Below are 16,185 nucleotides of genomic sequence, written 5' to 3'. Positions count from 1 at the left end.
CCTGCTGAAAAATGAGACAGCCTGACCAACTAAGATGAGCCTAGACCAGGCTAGATGACCAGCTAAAACCACACAACTAGCTCAGACTGGTTTTAGCGGGGTTTTTTCAACACCCAGGTATTAACAAGCTTTTGGAGCGTGTCGTCAACTAGTCATACAGTGTTAAAGTGTCCGCATTAGTACTTTCTGTGGCATAACAAAGACTTTTCATGAGCGTGGCTTCCCGATTCTGGAGAGTTCAAGGTTGTTGCGGCGCTTCCGGTGACGTCATCGCGCACCGACCGACGTCCATAATGGACTTGCAGCTGTTCTCTGACAAACAATAACAAGAGCGCCGAGCGAGCGAACGGCGGCGGTAGCTTCCGTGTCTGTAATCGCGCTGATTTCGAGCCCGCGAGGCGTCTCGACTCTGACATCGCCGGCGAGGAAACTCTGGCCTCCGCTGCCTCCTCCTCCGACTCGGAAACCGGCGGAGCTTCGCCGCCCCCGCGGAAGAAAAGCCGAGGCTCGGCGGCGGAGGGAGCAGGAGAGAGCGGGGCGTCTGCTGCCGGGATCACGGGCCTCTCTGCGGCGTCTCTCCCAACCCCCCACCAGTGCTCGGCCATCCGTCTCGATAACAGCTCGCGGTCGCGCAGATCCTCCGCTGTGAACGCCTTGAACAACATGCAGGCCAACGGGACCGGAGGACAGGAGCCGGAGCCGGAGCCGCAGCTGTCCTGCAGGAACGGAGAGTCCTCGTCCTCCGCCGCGGGAGCGGTGCACTCCAACGGGCTGCTGTCCTCCGCGAATAACGGGCTGCCGTCCACCGAGAGCCCGGCGTCAGACACCAGCACGAAGAAGAAGAAACGACTGTCCCAGAGCGACGAGGACGTGATCCGGCTCATAGGACAACATCTCCACGGGCTGGGACTCAAGTGAGTGTCGTCGGTTATTATCGGATCGGTCAGGCGAGATGAAGCCATGACGCCGTGACCGTGTTTGTGTTTTCGCCGCGCTGTCACCTCGCGTTTTGTTGCGCGTCAGCGGTGTTTTAATGTTTCGACGATGGCTCTTGTAACGCATCGCTGTTTTCACGACAGTGTCGGTGGTGTTTGTGTGTTGCCATGATGGTGTCAGTAGTATTTTTACCGAGTCGGGTCAGTGGTGTTACCGCTTTTTCGTGACGGCGTCAGTAGTTTTTCCTCAGTATTGATCGTGATATAAGATGTCGTTGTCTTCACGCAGGTGTCAGTGGTGTTTTTGGTTAAGATTTAAGAGGTTTTTGTATCATGTCAGTGGTGTTATCGTTTTTTAAAAGCGTTGTCAGTAATGTTTTATTTTTACTTGTCTGTGTCAGTAGTGTCGTAATGCGTCAGTGCTTTCATTGTTTTCACGACAGTTGCAGGGGTTTTCTGACGATTTTTGTAACATGTCAGTGTATATATATATATATATATATATATATATATATATATATATATATATATATATATATATATATATATTTAGATTTCAGTGCTGTTATTGTGTCAGTAGCGTTTTTGTAATATTGATTTTTTTTTTTTTTTTTGGTTAAGATTTTAGTGGTGTTTTTTTTTTCATAACAGCTGCGTTTTCTACTTTAATTATATTAATAATAGCATTTTTGTACTTTTTATGCTATCGTTTCTCTAAATTACCAGACAATCTATAACACAGGCCTAATGTTAACTTCATGTTACATAACTACGCTTCTAGCCTTATTTATTTATTTGTTTGTTTTTAAGATGTCTCTTCTGCTCACAAGCCTGCATTGTATTTGATCTAAAACGCAGCCAAAGCAGTGCATATTGTGAAATATTGTTCCTGCACGATTTGATGTAGCTGCGGTATTCGACGAGCCGGGACTGGACAGAGTACGCAAGTAAAAATAAAATCAGAATTTTTAAAATGTAAAAACACTCGTATGTCTAGTTTATCGCTTTACTAGTTCTTGTTGACAAGCTTTGTTGTCTCTTTTTAAGGCAGAAAAGCAGGTGAACCGCACAGTTTCTAGTGAGTTGAGTAGGAGTAGTGTTCCTTTTGTAGGAAATGACACGCTCAGGAGTTTATATGTTAATTATTGTGTTGGTGAATCAAACGCTGACTTCTTGTTGCTAGGAGATTGGAACAGTGTCTGTGCGCAGAAGTGTACGGTTCTGAATCAATCCTGTCGGGCGAAAGGAGTACGGGCTCGGTGTTCATTAACATTTCTTTGTCTTTTTGTCACGTTTCAGTCAAACTGTGGACCTGTTGATGCAGGAATCGGGCTGCAGACTTGAGCATCCTGCTGCCACCAAGTTCAGGAATCACGTGATGGAGGGCGAGTGGGAAAAAGTGAGTGTCCAGGAAATGCCTCGAGGTTGTGGCATGCGTATGAGAGGCAACTGGGATGTTTCGTTTACTCTCGACGTGTCGGAAGTTATGAAAATGTTGCGACATCGACGGCCTCGTGTTTTAAGAGTCGGTGGCTTATGTTTACCGTAATACTTAAATAGAACTAAAGTAGTTTAAAGAAAGACATGGTATGACCTTGATACAAGTCTGTAAGTCTGTTTTCATCATCCTATCTCATACATGATGCACTTTTTTTACCTGCAGCTGTTTTATAATATAACAACAGGATGGTCGATGCAATAAGAAGGGTTTTTCCAACAGCTTTATCTTCCAAAAATAATCATTTAACGAATAACGTATCCTCAAGATATGGTTGAGTTTGTTACTAAATCAGATTTAGAGAAATGTATCGTCCGCAGTGAATGGGTGCCGTCAGACGGCCGATAAACGCATCGCGGGAATCCTCTCCGCTCCAGTCCGCCGCTTAATGACTAGCACGCTCGTGAGAGACAAATCAGTTAAAACCAAACTGTCGCTTTTGGAAAAAACGATAACCTTCCTCCAAAGAATCAGGCGAGAAACCTGCAGAGTTCAAGGAAAAGCAAAAAGTGATTTGACGTTTGAGGACCACAGGAAATGCACTTTTTCACCGGAGGAAGTGCTGTTATGAATTATGGACTCGTGTTCGGCCAAAGTGCTTAAAGATCGAAGCGTGTTAATGATATGTTTGTTAGAAACGGATACGCAACTTTTCACTGCTCCAGTCATTAACTGAGTGCCGTGGGTTATTGTGATGGTTTTTATCAGCTGTTCTGACGGCACCCATTCACTGCAGTGACGCGGTGCTACATTTCTCCAAATCTGACGAAGAAACGAACTCATCCTAATCTTGGATTGGCTGAGGATGAGTACATTTCCAGCTCATTTCAATTTTCGGGTCAAATATCCCATTAAAACAGTTTCACAGTAACGCAGAGGAACCAGAATTATTGAACTGCTTATGATAAAAATCCCATAAATCGCTGGTAGGATTACACTTTACGGGTGTTTTTAAACTTTGCCCTTTTTCTCCATGCAATGGCCGTTTGGGTCACAACGCCCCAACCAAGCGGCAGATAAGGGTTTGTCAGCTTGTGAAAGCTCAGTTAATCTGTCTGTGGTTTCTACCAGGCGGAGAGCGACCTCAACGAGCTGAAAGCACTGATGCATTCACCCAGCGCCGTGGTGGTAAGAGTCCACAGTCCTCTGAACGTCTCCTCCATCCACCCGTCCTGTGCGTGAACGTCCTGACTGGTTTTCTCCTGTGTTTGCTCAGCGGATGAAGTTCCTGCTCCTGCAGCAGAAGTATCTGGAGTATCTGGAGGACGGGAAGGTCCTAGAAGCGCTGCAGGTGCTCCGAGCCGAACTCACTCCGCTGAAGTACAACACTGAACGGATCCACGTCCTCAGCGGGTATCTCAATTCACTCTTATTTTGCCGCGTCATTTCCTTTATTATTGACTTCTTAGTAGGTGTCCTGTCATAGGTGTCCAATGTTCAAAACATACACATCTTGTGCTTTTAAGAACCCTCCAAAGAATATGGTAGTTGTAAAAGGTCTGCTAAAAATGTGTTTTTTTATATAAAAAAATAAAAAAATAAAAAAATAAATAAAATATTTATATATATATATATATATATATATATATATATATATATATATATATATATATATATAAATATATTTTTTTTTTTTTTTTTTTTTAATTTCTTTAAAGTTGGTTTGTTTTAACAGTGTAGTAAGTACTGAGTAGTATGAGTTACTTAATGTACTTTTTGTATTGTTAAGTTTAGGGTTAGTTTGTAATTATGCATAATTTTTTTGTAATTACTATAAGTTGTTTATGTAACATAACTACTCTACAAGATTTAGATTTAAACAGTAAGATTTAGATTTTTTTTTTTTGTTTGTTTTTAAAGATGTCTCTTCTGCTCACAAAGCCTGCACTTATTTGATCCGAAATACAGTCAAAGCAGTACATCGTGAAATATTTTTACTATTCAAAATAACTGCTTTCCAATGGAATATATTTCAAAATGTAATTTGTTCCCGCCATCAAGCTGGATTTTCAGTGTCACGCGATCCTTCAGAAATCATTTCTTTTCAAGGAACTGTATAACTTTAATGTTCAGCTATAACTAAAACTTGTATAAATTTCAAACACACACACGTAACGCGTAAACTCATTTTAACCAAAACTGAAATGAAAAAGGAAAACTCTGCCGTTTTCTCACAAAAGCGTCTTTATACGCAGAATTGCGAGACAAGCTCCCATCGAAAACGGAAACTGTATTAAAAGATAAGATCGCCTTCAGAACATAAACAAAAACCAATAATAGTCCACAGATTATACCAAACGGTTTGCGGAATATGAGTCCAGGTTCAGACAGGAAGCCTCGTGTTCGTTTCCTCTTGTCATCCGATCGAATGACCCCGTTCCGGTTTGTAGTTCATCCTGACGTCTCCTGCAGGTACCTGATGTGCAGTCATCCCGACGACCTGCGAGCTAAAGCTGAGTGGGAAGGCAAAGGGACGGCCTCGCGCTCCAAACTCCTCGACAAGCTGCAGAGTGAGTTCACGCACAGACGCCCTTTATTTAGGGGAAACGTGAATAAACGGGCTCGATGTTCTCTGATCGAGCAAACGGGGACTTTTTAATACATTTATTCGTCTTCCGAACCTTACTGACGTTTGCTGATGTCACTTCCTGGGGCGACGTCGTTGAGGAACTAAAGGGATGTTAGGGAGAAGAACAACCAAGGTCGTAGGTCTCGTGCATCCGAGCGGCTTCCGATTGAGAAAGGATAGTTTTGCCAATGTTCGCTCAAACTAAAGTGTATCATTTGGTCATGGAGGCCTACGGTCAAAAAAGAAATACCAAATCTGTGCCAACTGAAAGAAATCAAGTGGGTTATTACTCTAAATCCGACGTGCGGCGCTAAAGCTAAGTCGGTAGCCTTTAGCCCGGTGCTGTAACATTAACTAGCATTTTTTGGGAAAAAGATGATCCGAACACAACAGGCTGTTCACCGATTCAAATTTTCGTTAATGAAAAAAAAAATGGCCGGTTTTTCATATTCCATCCTGAAAATGAAGTCTTATTTTTTGAGTTGAAGGGATTTAAAATGGACCCCGATGTTCATTTAATTGTTTAATATTTCTGAATCCCGTTGAGATCGCAGCAGCCTCCTTCTAGAAGACCTTGACGAAAGTTTTGCTCTACAAATGATCTACTTGAATATTTGTTTCAACATTATTATTATTATTATTATTCCCCACTCTTTCATTCATTCCGTTCGCTTCCTCCTCTCTCCATCCCCTCTTTTTTTCCCCCCCGTACAGTTTCATGTAATTCTTTTTTTTTCAGCTAGGGTTCGGGTCAGTTCTATTTCAGTTCAGCCAACCCAGGAGATGAATTGAAGGGGGGGGGTCGTCCGTGGCTTTCACTTGATGTCCTGTGTTGGCTGAATTCAGATGAGACTGAGTCTAACCCCCCGCGGCCTGTCTTCTCCATCTCTGTGTCTGTCTGGTGTCTCTCACACAGCGTACCTGCCCCCGTCCGTGATGCTGCCGCCCCGCCGCCTGCAGACGCTCCTGAGGCAGGCCGTGGAGCTGCAGAGAGACCGCTGTCTCTACCACAACACCAAGCTGGACGGCGGACTGGACAACGTGTCTCTGCTCATAGACCACGTGTGCAGCAGGTTCGCGAACTTCAGCTTCGTTTCAGTTTTTAGCGGCGCTTTGCACTCGTAGGGTTTTCTCTTAAAAAGCCACTAAATTGTGTTTTGATGGTACGTTAGGTATTGGGGGGAAGAGGCCAGGCAGAATAATATAATATAAATATAATATAAATATAGTAATGTGCATGCTAATAGACTACTAGTTAATACTGAAAACTGTTAACTAATATTTTAGTATTTATTTAAAAAAAAATTATGTTTTCAATTGTAGTTAGGGTTTTAGTTTTTAGTTTTCTATAACATTAGCTGGCATTTTTGGGAATTAAAATATCCTCTCTGGGTCGAAAACAACCGAAACATTAGAACGTTAAACCGTTCTCCGATTCAAATGAAAGGGATGTTGCTGAAAAACAGATTGTTTTCCACATACCGTGGCTTCTGAAACGCAAAGAACATTTTTTTTTTAATATAGTTTCATTCCTTTTTTGTATTATTTAGTACTTGATGTTAAGTAAACGGTGATGAGTGATGCTTTGGGTGGCTAGCTTTAATAATTGAACACGCGTGCAAGTCGGTGTCTTTAGTCTGCTTGAGAACGGGTCGCTTAGAGCGTGCATTTGGGATCGTTTAACAGCTTTTAATGAGAAGCTTTTATGAACCGGTTGCCAGAGGAGAAGCTTTATGGGCAGATAAAGCTTGATTATTTATCTTTTGAAAACTAAGAAATCAAGAAGTGCGTATGGGTGTCGTAATGCTACAGTTAAAATACTGGCTAATAATTGTTGTATTTAATTTTTTAATTTTATATATATATATTTTTTATTTATTTATTTTATATATATATATATATATATATATATATATATATATATATATATATAATTTATTTATTTATTTTTATTATTTTATATATATATATATATATATATATATATATATATATATATATATATATATATATATAGAATAATCCATTCTTATATTCTGTGTATTTTTTCATATATAAATCACTCTCCTCTGAATTTGTCTCTATTATTGTTTAATCGAATACTTAAAGTCACGTTTACTTCTTGGAGAATGCTACATGCTGTTATTTTAATTAACTTAGCAACAAAAAGTAAGTTTGTCGTGTAGATGTTGGAGCAGTGGTCTGTCAGGGTTATGAGATCCAGGGAGTGCATTTGTCAGTATGGCGTGATGTAATGAAGTTCAGTAAAATGTGTTGACTGTGATCTCCAGGAAACAGTTCCCCTGCTACACTCAGCAGATCCTGACAGAGCACTGCAATGAAGTCTGGTTCTGTAAGTTCTCCAACGACGGCACCAAACTGGCCTCGGGGTCCAAAGACACGACAGTCATCATATGGCAGGTTGACCCTGTGAGTGACCTTTATTTTCGCTATCGTGAAAAATTACAGTCACTTACTGATTATAAATTACATGACAAAAAATTACACATCTGAGTTCGTATAATCAGATTACTTTTACATTACTTGGGACTAGTTTTAAAAAGGAAAACGTAAAAATATCACACTTAGAATACTTCAGATGGGGGACAATCAAAATAAAAGACTTATTAAAAAGATGAAATATTTTGTGTTTACTTAATTAGTGCTACTTAGTCAAATTATTAATTATATGATAATATATGTGTATGTGCTGTGTATTTATTATGTATATATAAATACACTAAACACACATATACATATTTCAGAAAAATCTTTATATATTAAATTGATTTATATAAAATCTAAATGATATATATAATACAAATAAATACATTATATTAATATAAATGTAATACTTTTATTTTTTGCGTGCAATTAATCATGATTAATCGTTTAACAGCGCTATATTTAATATAAACTTATGGCTATATTAGGTGAATTTTAATTAGTTTAGTTTTATTCGATTTTAAAGATGAACAGGATGAAACGGAGATTCTGATTAATTTATTGCTATCGTATGAATAGAGTATTTTAAAATTTGATTTAAACGTTTTTGTTTACATTATGTGTGTGTACTGTGTATATCTGTTATGTGTATATATAAATAAAGATGTGCGTGTGTATATAAAAAAAACGTTAAGTTTATACATTTAAAATATTATATGAATGTAAATATATACATGGAAATATTTTCAAAATGTATACCGTATGTGTGTGTATTTATACACAGTATACACACACACACACACATATCGTGTGATGAATCATTTGACAGCATTAGTAATTTATAAAACACATCCACCTTGTTCCTGAAGTATTAAATATTATGGGTACAGCTTCCGGTCTGATCCTAGCTATTTTTAGCTGTACAAAACGTCATGTTTATTTTAACGTCTTACCTTAATTGCGAACACACTGGTTTGTAGTTCGAAGCGTTTTGTTATTTTCCCCGTTAGCGTCTAACGCACCGGAAGCCTCACCCCATAGGTGGATGGTTCCGGTCCTCGATTCTGATTGGTTGAGCCCAGCAGAGCCCCTTCGCTGTAAACGCGGCTTCTTGGGACTTTCAGCTTTATTGAACTAATTCCAGGCGCTTCATTTTGGACTTCTGGGGTGTTTTGCAGGACTCTCACCAGCTCAAGCAGCTGAAGACGCTGGAGGGTCATGCCTATGGGGTTTCCTATCTGGCCTGGAGCCCCGATGACACGTACCTGATAGCGTGCGGCCCCGACGACTGCTCCGAGCTCTGGCTGTGGAGCGTGCAGGTGAGGGTCTCGAGCGCTCGGGTTGCTTCGACCGGCTCGTCTCGCGTTTAACCGCCAGCTCTGCTCCTTCAGACAGGAGAACTGAGAACCAAGATGAGCCAGTCCCACGAGGACAGCCTGACCAGCGTGGCCTGGAATCCAGACGGCAAGCGTTTCGTTACCGGAGGTCAGAGAGGCCAGTTCTACCAGTGTGTAAGTGCCGCTGTACGGTTACAGTGAGCGTGGCTCACATTTCAGCCTGAAATCAACAGAAAGCTAGAGGAAATCAGATTGACTTCAGATTCTTCATCTTGTTTTGCATTAGGTAGAGTATTGGCTTGGATATGCTATGAAAGTCTGCACCACTGACCTTTTTCCAAGGCCAAAAAATGTCTTTGATTATTAATCGCGCACTATAATATTTTTTGAATCCTATAATATTACAGTGAAACCGGTGCAAACTTGATAAACACTTAAGTGTGATAAACGTTTTTTGAAAAATCTTTAATTTTCACATTAAAGATAATTGTGCTTAATTTTTATTAAAATAATTAAAATTCATAAAAATGATTATATGTATAGAAGTAAAAATCTACAAAAAAAATCCTGCATTTAATGAATCAAAAATACAGTAAAAACTGTATTAAAATATTTTTTTTCTGTGTGAATATATTGAGAAACGTAATTTATTTCTGTGATCAAAGCTTAATTTTCTGTCTTCCACATTTATTCTAATATGATGAAATATTATTATCAGTATTGAAAACAGTGCTGCTAATAAATATATATATATATATATATATATATATATATATATATATATATATATATATATATATATATATATATATATATATATATATATATATATATAATATTTTTAATCAATTTAAATAATATATATATATATATATATATATATATATATATATATATAATTTTTAATCAATTTAAATAATATATATATATATAATATATATTAGCAGCACTGTTTTCAATACTGATAATAATATTTCATTATATATATATATATATATATATATATATATATATATATATATATATATATATATATATATATATATATATATATTACATATTAATACATTTAAATAAATAATATATATATTTTTTTAATAAATTGATTAGAAATTGAAAATGATGTAAAAATGTAATGCATCCTTGCTGAATAAAAGTTGAATTAAAAGTAAATTTACTGGCACCAACCTTTTTAACCAGACTTGAATGTGTATATTTTTTGCAGTAAAAATATGAGATCGAGCCGTTGAGAGTTGTGGTGCATTTTAAGGCACACGTAACTGAGCGAAGGCGAATGGTGACGTGTGGTTGTTATTGGTCAGGATCTGGACGGAAACCTGCTGGACTCCTGGGAGGGCGTCCGTGTTCAGTGTCTGTGGTGTCTGAGCGACGGCAGGACGGTGCTGGCCTCCGACACACACCAGCGCATACGTGGATACAACTTTGAAGATCTGACCGACAGGAACATGTATGTGACGCTCATAATCATCCTCACACTCCTTTTGGTGGAGTGAGTTATGAGTTAGTTTGATTGTTGTCTCTCACAGAGTTCAAGAGGACCATCCCATAATGTCCTTCACCGTGTCAAAGAACGGGAGATTAGCTCTGTTAAACGTCGCAACTCAGGTGAGTGTGAATACTGTAACCGCCGTTAAGTAAAAGGACATTTTGTAAACTGTCGGCCTTACATAAGAGTCTGGTGAGAGCGCTCATCCCTAGTGCTAATGTTTGACTTCTTGCTCACACAATTGAAGTGATTAAGCTCAGCGCTGTGTGTGTGTGTGTGTGTGTGTGTGCGCGTGCAGGGAGTTCATCTGTGGGACCTGCAGGACCGGGTATTAGTCAGGAAGTACCAGGGCGTGACTCAGGGCTTCTACACCATCCACTCCTGCTTCGGCGGCTACAACGAAGACTTCATCGCCAGCGGCAGCGAAGGTAAGAACGGAGGCGTGACGCGTGACGGGCCGGGGCTCCAGAGCAGAGATCTGACGGGGTTTGCGTTCCCTCTAGACCACAAAGTTTACATCTGGCACAAACGCAGCGAGCTGCCCATAGCCGAGCTGACGGGTCACACGCGCACGGTCAACTGCGTGAGCTGGAACCCCGCTCTGCCGGGCCTGATGGCCAGCGCCTCGGACGACGGCACCGTGAGGGTCTGGGGCCCCGCACCCTTTCTGGACTCCCAGGAGACCGAGGGGCTTACCGGTACGGGTAGGATCCCCCTCCTCAGAAAACTCCACCTGAAAAATATATTTAAATAGCATTTTGTTAATCGTTTTTCTAATTATTATGCATGCGGAGTTTATGAGACTTATAATAGTAACACTTTTAAAAGTCACAGCTGGGTGTGTGTGTATATATATGTATATATGTGTATATATATATATATATATATATATATTTATATATATGTATGTGTATATATATATATATGTATGTATATGTATGCGTGTGCACATCTCTTAACTATAGCTTGTAAGTATGCTTCTGGAATTCAAACGGTTTTGGTCTCCGTCTCTTCTTCTGTTCTCCTGTAGAGTGTTACAGCATGGACAGTTGATGTTGACTCCGGAGCAGATGTCCACTTTGGAAAATATTCAGTGAGACACACTATTAGACTTTGTGAATGAAGAACGAGAAATGAAGTACATCTAACGGCAGACGGATGTTTTTTCCTGGCGGTTTCACATCCCCTCCCGCAGCGCAGCGGAAACACACGAAGCCGGCGGCTGCCCTCCACCATCTGACTTCACATCCGTGTGGCGGCGCCAAACGCACACGCTACACACCTCGCCGAGGACACGCCCCTCATCGGCTCAAGCTCCGCCCCCTCTTCCTCACACTGCATCCCGAGTGGACGACTGCCTCCTGAAGCCACGCCCACCCAAAAAACACACACACACGCGCGGACAAACATCGCTCAGATCGTTATTTATTACGGCTTTAATTTATTATTGTGAATGAATCAAGGCCTCAGGCTTGCTTTGTGTTCTGTACAATATTCACTCGGCGAGGGGACGAAAAAAAAAAGTGCAAACTCTCGCACGTGTCGGAGAGAGAACAAATCATATCTTTATTTTTCAGCATGAACTTCTTTTAGCCACCTCGTATGCTTGAAAGTAAGTGTCTTCACCAGCAGATATAAGATAACGTTTTCGTTTCCCTCAACGGCGATTTTTAAATGACTGAATCTACCGGCATTTTTTTAACCGATTGATATTCGTTTCGATTCGAGAAGTCCAATCATGACCCCCTCTCCCCACTGTTTTTCATTGCTTACGGTACTTTATTCTGAGAGCGGGAAGTGATGGATTGTTATTCTTTAGTCTGGAGATGTAAGATTTGTTAAGAAAGACGGGACGGAACAAAACAGGTTGCTTTTCGGTAACGGGGTTGATGACAAGCTAAGCCGGGCTCGCTGAGAGCATGCTAACGACACGCCAGTGAGCCGACGTCACGTTCCACATGTAAATACTGGCCTTCAGCGTGCGTGCTTTGCCTTTGTTAGGTGTTCGTGACGTGCTTGAGGTCATTTTTGCAGTGAATGTTCAGGCTCTGGGTGTGATTTTTGTCATGGTAAGTACATCAGAACGGACTCCCAAATGTGCAGTTTCACCATGTTCATCCGATTTTTTTTTTTTTGTTTTTTTTCTCTCCTCTTTGGTCTCGTTTCTTCTCGTATTATCGCATCTCGACTTTTTATGTTTCTTTTTATGCTTTTCAGACATGTATATGATTTACTCATCAGCTTTTTCTTAGTTTTATTGGCTTTTATTTTGGGGTTGATTTATTTGTTTCGCTTTTTCCCTTGTATTATCGTATAACGGATGTCTTGGCAAGTGGCCTCTTAAATGCTTTTTTCTATTGGTGAATTTCTTATACTTTCGTACCATATGACGCATTAGTACACACAGGTGTACCCGTAATGATTTAGGTATTCAGAGTGTCATCACTCGCCTACTATGATTTATTCTGTAATTACTTGCTCTTCATATACATATATATGAAGAATCTATACTATATATATATATATATATATATATATATATATATATATATATATATATATATATATATATATATATATATATATATATATATTTATAAAAATATAAATATGTGTGTGTATTTCTTGCCATGTATCCTCCCTTGCAAATGTTAACCGTTTCTCACCTGCATCAGGTAAACTCCTTGTACAGGTTATTCGCTCCCCGACCAGCCGAACCTGTTCCGTTAGCGAAGGAGTGACGCACACGAACGAAAAAGACAAAAACAGGTGCATGCAGAAACACCCTCACACATACGCGAGATCTCACCAAATCGTGGTGTTGTACGTTCTGGTTTATGCAACTGAACTTTCCTTTACCTTCTGAATATTTGTGTTTCATTTAAGTCTTAGTTTGACTTTCTTGTGCTCCGCGGCGGTGTAACAGGCGGGGTGACGGTAACGGTAGCGCCCTGGTGGAGTTCTGGGCTACGACTAAGTTTATTGCAGTCAGGTTCTGAGGATCTGTTTCGCATTTCAGTGTGTTATTATTCTAAGTGATTGTACTATTATGTATTGTTCTGTAGGAGAGGTGTTATGTATACATACTTTCAATAAAGCATTCAGGGTTTTAAACTATGCGAAGTAAGCCATCACTTTTGTTAGACGAGTGGTTTCTGTCATAATTTGGAATCAGTTCTAGACACCAACCTGTTAGATGGACTGGAATGTTTGACTTTTTATATTTTAAGTAATAATCATTTTATTTACTTTTTAGTTCTTCATTTTAAATGCTACCATTAAAACAAAACATTAAGAAATTGTCTCAATTACTAACATAACCTCTTGTGACGTCGATTATCGCTGTTATCTCCGCCTACTGGAAACGTTTTCAGGCTTCTGATTGGCCAACATGGCTATATGTTTGAATAATATCAGCACCTGCTGGTTCGGCATGCGTTCGCATTTTCATGTGGACATATTTTTTATTTAAATGGAAGAAGGGAAAACGCTTTCTAAAAATACCTGGGTATGTGTGGACATGACCTGAGATAACAGGAATGAGTGCTACATCAGTTTAGCTGGAACACTCCATTTCTCTGTAATACTGAATCCTGAATGAATCACGTTTGTGCGGCTGCATGAACAAACACTATTTCAGCCCACCAAACCGATGGAGCCAACTGCCTAGTGAAAGTTGACTCTGAATGTATTTCATCAGAATCTTCTTCAGTGAATGAAAGCTGTATTGTGCCTCTCCAGCCTGTACAGAGGCTGCGATCCCTTGATAGTTTATGTAGGCTACCAGTATCATGCTGACCAAACAGACACGGTACTCCTTTAGGTCTGGCAGGAAGGCTGGAGAAACTGCAATCATTTTCAGGCAACTGATATCTGGGTTTGATCAGGATCTGAACGCTGGTCTGCTCTTAACCTGTGTTGGAGGAGTCAGTCGTGGGTACCTTTCTTCCCGACGCCAGCCTCAAATCCATTCCGGTCCTGTACAGATTGAGTGTTTCCAAGGGGCTAGGGCTTTGACATGGCTGTGAGTTCTTGAGGCGTCCCAAATGTGAGACAGGACCTCAGACTTCAGCATGTGAAGCAGACACATTGTCGTCTGACTTGGGGAAGGGAATTTTTTCATACGTCCTGACATGGAATCAGGATACTGGTAAGCCACCAATTAAAAGTCAAATTACAAAAAATGGTCCGAGGGGCTATCTTGATATGACAGTATGCGTCTGTCGGGTCCACCGACAAAAACGATTTGTTTTAAGGTTATCATCCTGAACTGCTGCTTCATTTCTGCTTGGAGCAAAGATGGGCCTTCCACTCTTTGGAACTAGGAAGTAGAAACCCCTGATTCGCTGTGAGCCGCCGGAACCATTTCCATCTCTCTCTTTGCCAGCAGACTCTCCATTTTGGATTGGAGAATGCAAGCTCTGCTGCCCCAGACCAAAGTTTGAACCATTGAAACAAGGTCTGCGAGTGAGCGGCCTCATTTCAGTGTTTCCAGCTTGGATAGGGTTGCCAACTGTCCCGTATACTGGGCTTAATTTTTAATTTATTATTACGTTTCCCTTAACCACTGACTGATAAAACAGTGATGATCACTTCGAAATGATCACCAAAACCCGTCATCATTCAGTCAGAGCCACTTTCACGCAATAAAGGCTATAGTAAATCAGAAATCGTGAATAGAAGTGTTCGATGAAGGCTCCATCTGCTTGGGAAGCCCTGGTGTATAGTGTTGCCAACTTCCGAAAAAGAGAATACGGGACAATATGAGGGTAAACAATACACACACAGTCATCTTAAAGATTTAATATGGGCTGATTTTGGTGCTTGACGCTGGCAGAGGATTGCGCGATATTGTCCCGTATTGTCTTTTTCGGAAGTTGGCAACACTATACACCAGGGCTTCCCAAGCAGATGGAGACCTGAAGCAGCAGCTTGACTTGAATTCAGCCAAAGGTGGCACTCAAGAACCACCAGGTCGGCCACCGCCTTAGTTTAGCTCCAACCCTAATCAAGCACACCTGATCCAGCCAATCACGTCCTTCAGGCTTATTTGAAAAATACACTGTACGTGCGTTGGAGCAGGGTTGGAGCTAAACTCCGCAGGGCTGTGGCCCTCCAGGAAGCTCTGCCCTAAAGACACGCAGCTTCTCTTACCTCTTATCCTCGGCACCACCAAAGGAGGTGAGGGTGGCCGATACTGAAGAGTTGACACGGGCATGAGTAGGGGGCATGGCACGACCTAGTACATTCACAGTGAACGTCAAGAACGGTGCAGGTTTCTTCCAAATTGCTGTAGTAACCATTCCAAAGCGGGCTTCTCAATGGCCTTGGTATGACTTTGGTCTCCATATCGGGTTTGGCATTACCTGGTTTACTCTGCGGCAGGGGGCAGAATCCTCTGGAGGTCGTCCGGTCCTCCACACGAAGAGCTGCCAATGACACTCTTCAGAACCCCTAAAGGGACCAAGCCGCTCGAGAGGTGCTCGTTTTTGCGGGAAAGAGCACTTTTGCTGTGGGAAGATTGAGATTTATGCGATCTGAGCTGAAATCTATTTTTTCCTCCAAGGCTCCTGAGGGGAAGAAAAAGGGTAGCTCAAGGGACGGGGATGCTATCTTTACTAAAAGTGATGCATGGGACTGGTGCTCTTGCAGTGGGGGCAGCCTGGTGGCGTGCCGTTTTGTAACAAACTGCACAAGAAATACGCTTTCTCTAATCGTTTTGCCCAGGTAGCCATGAAGAAGCACAGATCTTAGCTGCGAGAGCCGGCAGAGCCATGGTCAGCTGCTGGGGCTTTTCTATGGAGAGCAGGAAGGCTGCTGCTTTATCTTCTTCTTGGGAGTTATTAGTGAGGATTATCTTCGTGCTGACAGAGAAAGATTATGATGGACTGGCA

The 16,185-nt window shown here is 41.0% G+C and overlaps 1 protein-coding gene across 4 annotated transcripts; it reads left to right on the top strand.

Annotated features, from left to right (window-relative positions):
- Positions 1 to 660: 660 nt before the first annotated feature.
- Positions 661 to 13,408, top strand: wdr26a (WD repeat domain 26a). Of its 4 annotated transcripts, none has more exons than XM_043260994.1 (15): positions 661 to 914; positions 2,235 to 2,334; positions 3,505 to 3,561; positions 3,650 to 3,786; positions 4,846 to 4,943; positions 5,717 to 5,722; positions 5,919 to 6,075; positions 7,294 to 7,432; positions 8,626 to 8,766; positions 8,839 to 8,958; positions 10,107 to 10,252; positions 10,332 to 10,410; positions 10,590 to 10,719; positions 10,795 to 10,989; positions 11,322 to 13,408. In XM_043260994.1, the coding sequence occupies exons 1-15, from the start codon at positions 664 to 666 to the stop codon at positions 11,342 to 11,344; spliced, it is 1,779 nt and encodes a 592-aa protein (XP_043116929.1). In that variant the 5' UTR covers positions 661 to 663; the 3' UTR covers positions 11,345 to 13,408. The 4 variants fall into 4 exon arrangements, with proteins under 4 accessions (XP_043116929.1, XP_043116927.1, XP_043116930.1 ...); XM_043260992.1 differs by having other exon boundaries at positions 10,795 to 10,995; XM_043260995.1 differs by lacking the exon at positions 3,505 to 3,561 and having other exon boundaries at positions 10,795 to 10,995.
- The last annotated feature ends 2,777 nt before the right edge of the window (positions 13,409 to 16,185 follow it).

The sequence above is a fragment of the Puntigrus tetrazona genome, chromosome 16 (genome assembly GCF_018831695.1).
Source record: "Puntigrus tetrazona isolate hp1 chromosome 16, ASM1883169v1, whole genome shotgun sequence".
NCBI classification, from domain to species: Eukaryota; Metazoa; Chordata; class Actinopteri; order Cypriniformes; family Cyprinidae; genus Puntigrus; species Puntigrus tetrazona.
Note: the sequence above shows the minus strand (reverse complement) of the source record. Positions and strands in the feature narration are given on the sequence as shown.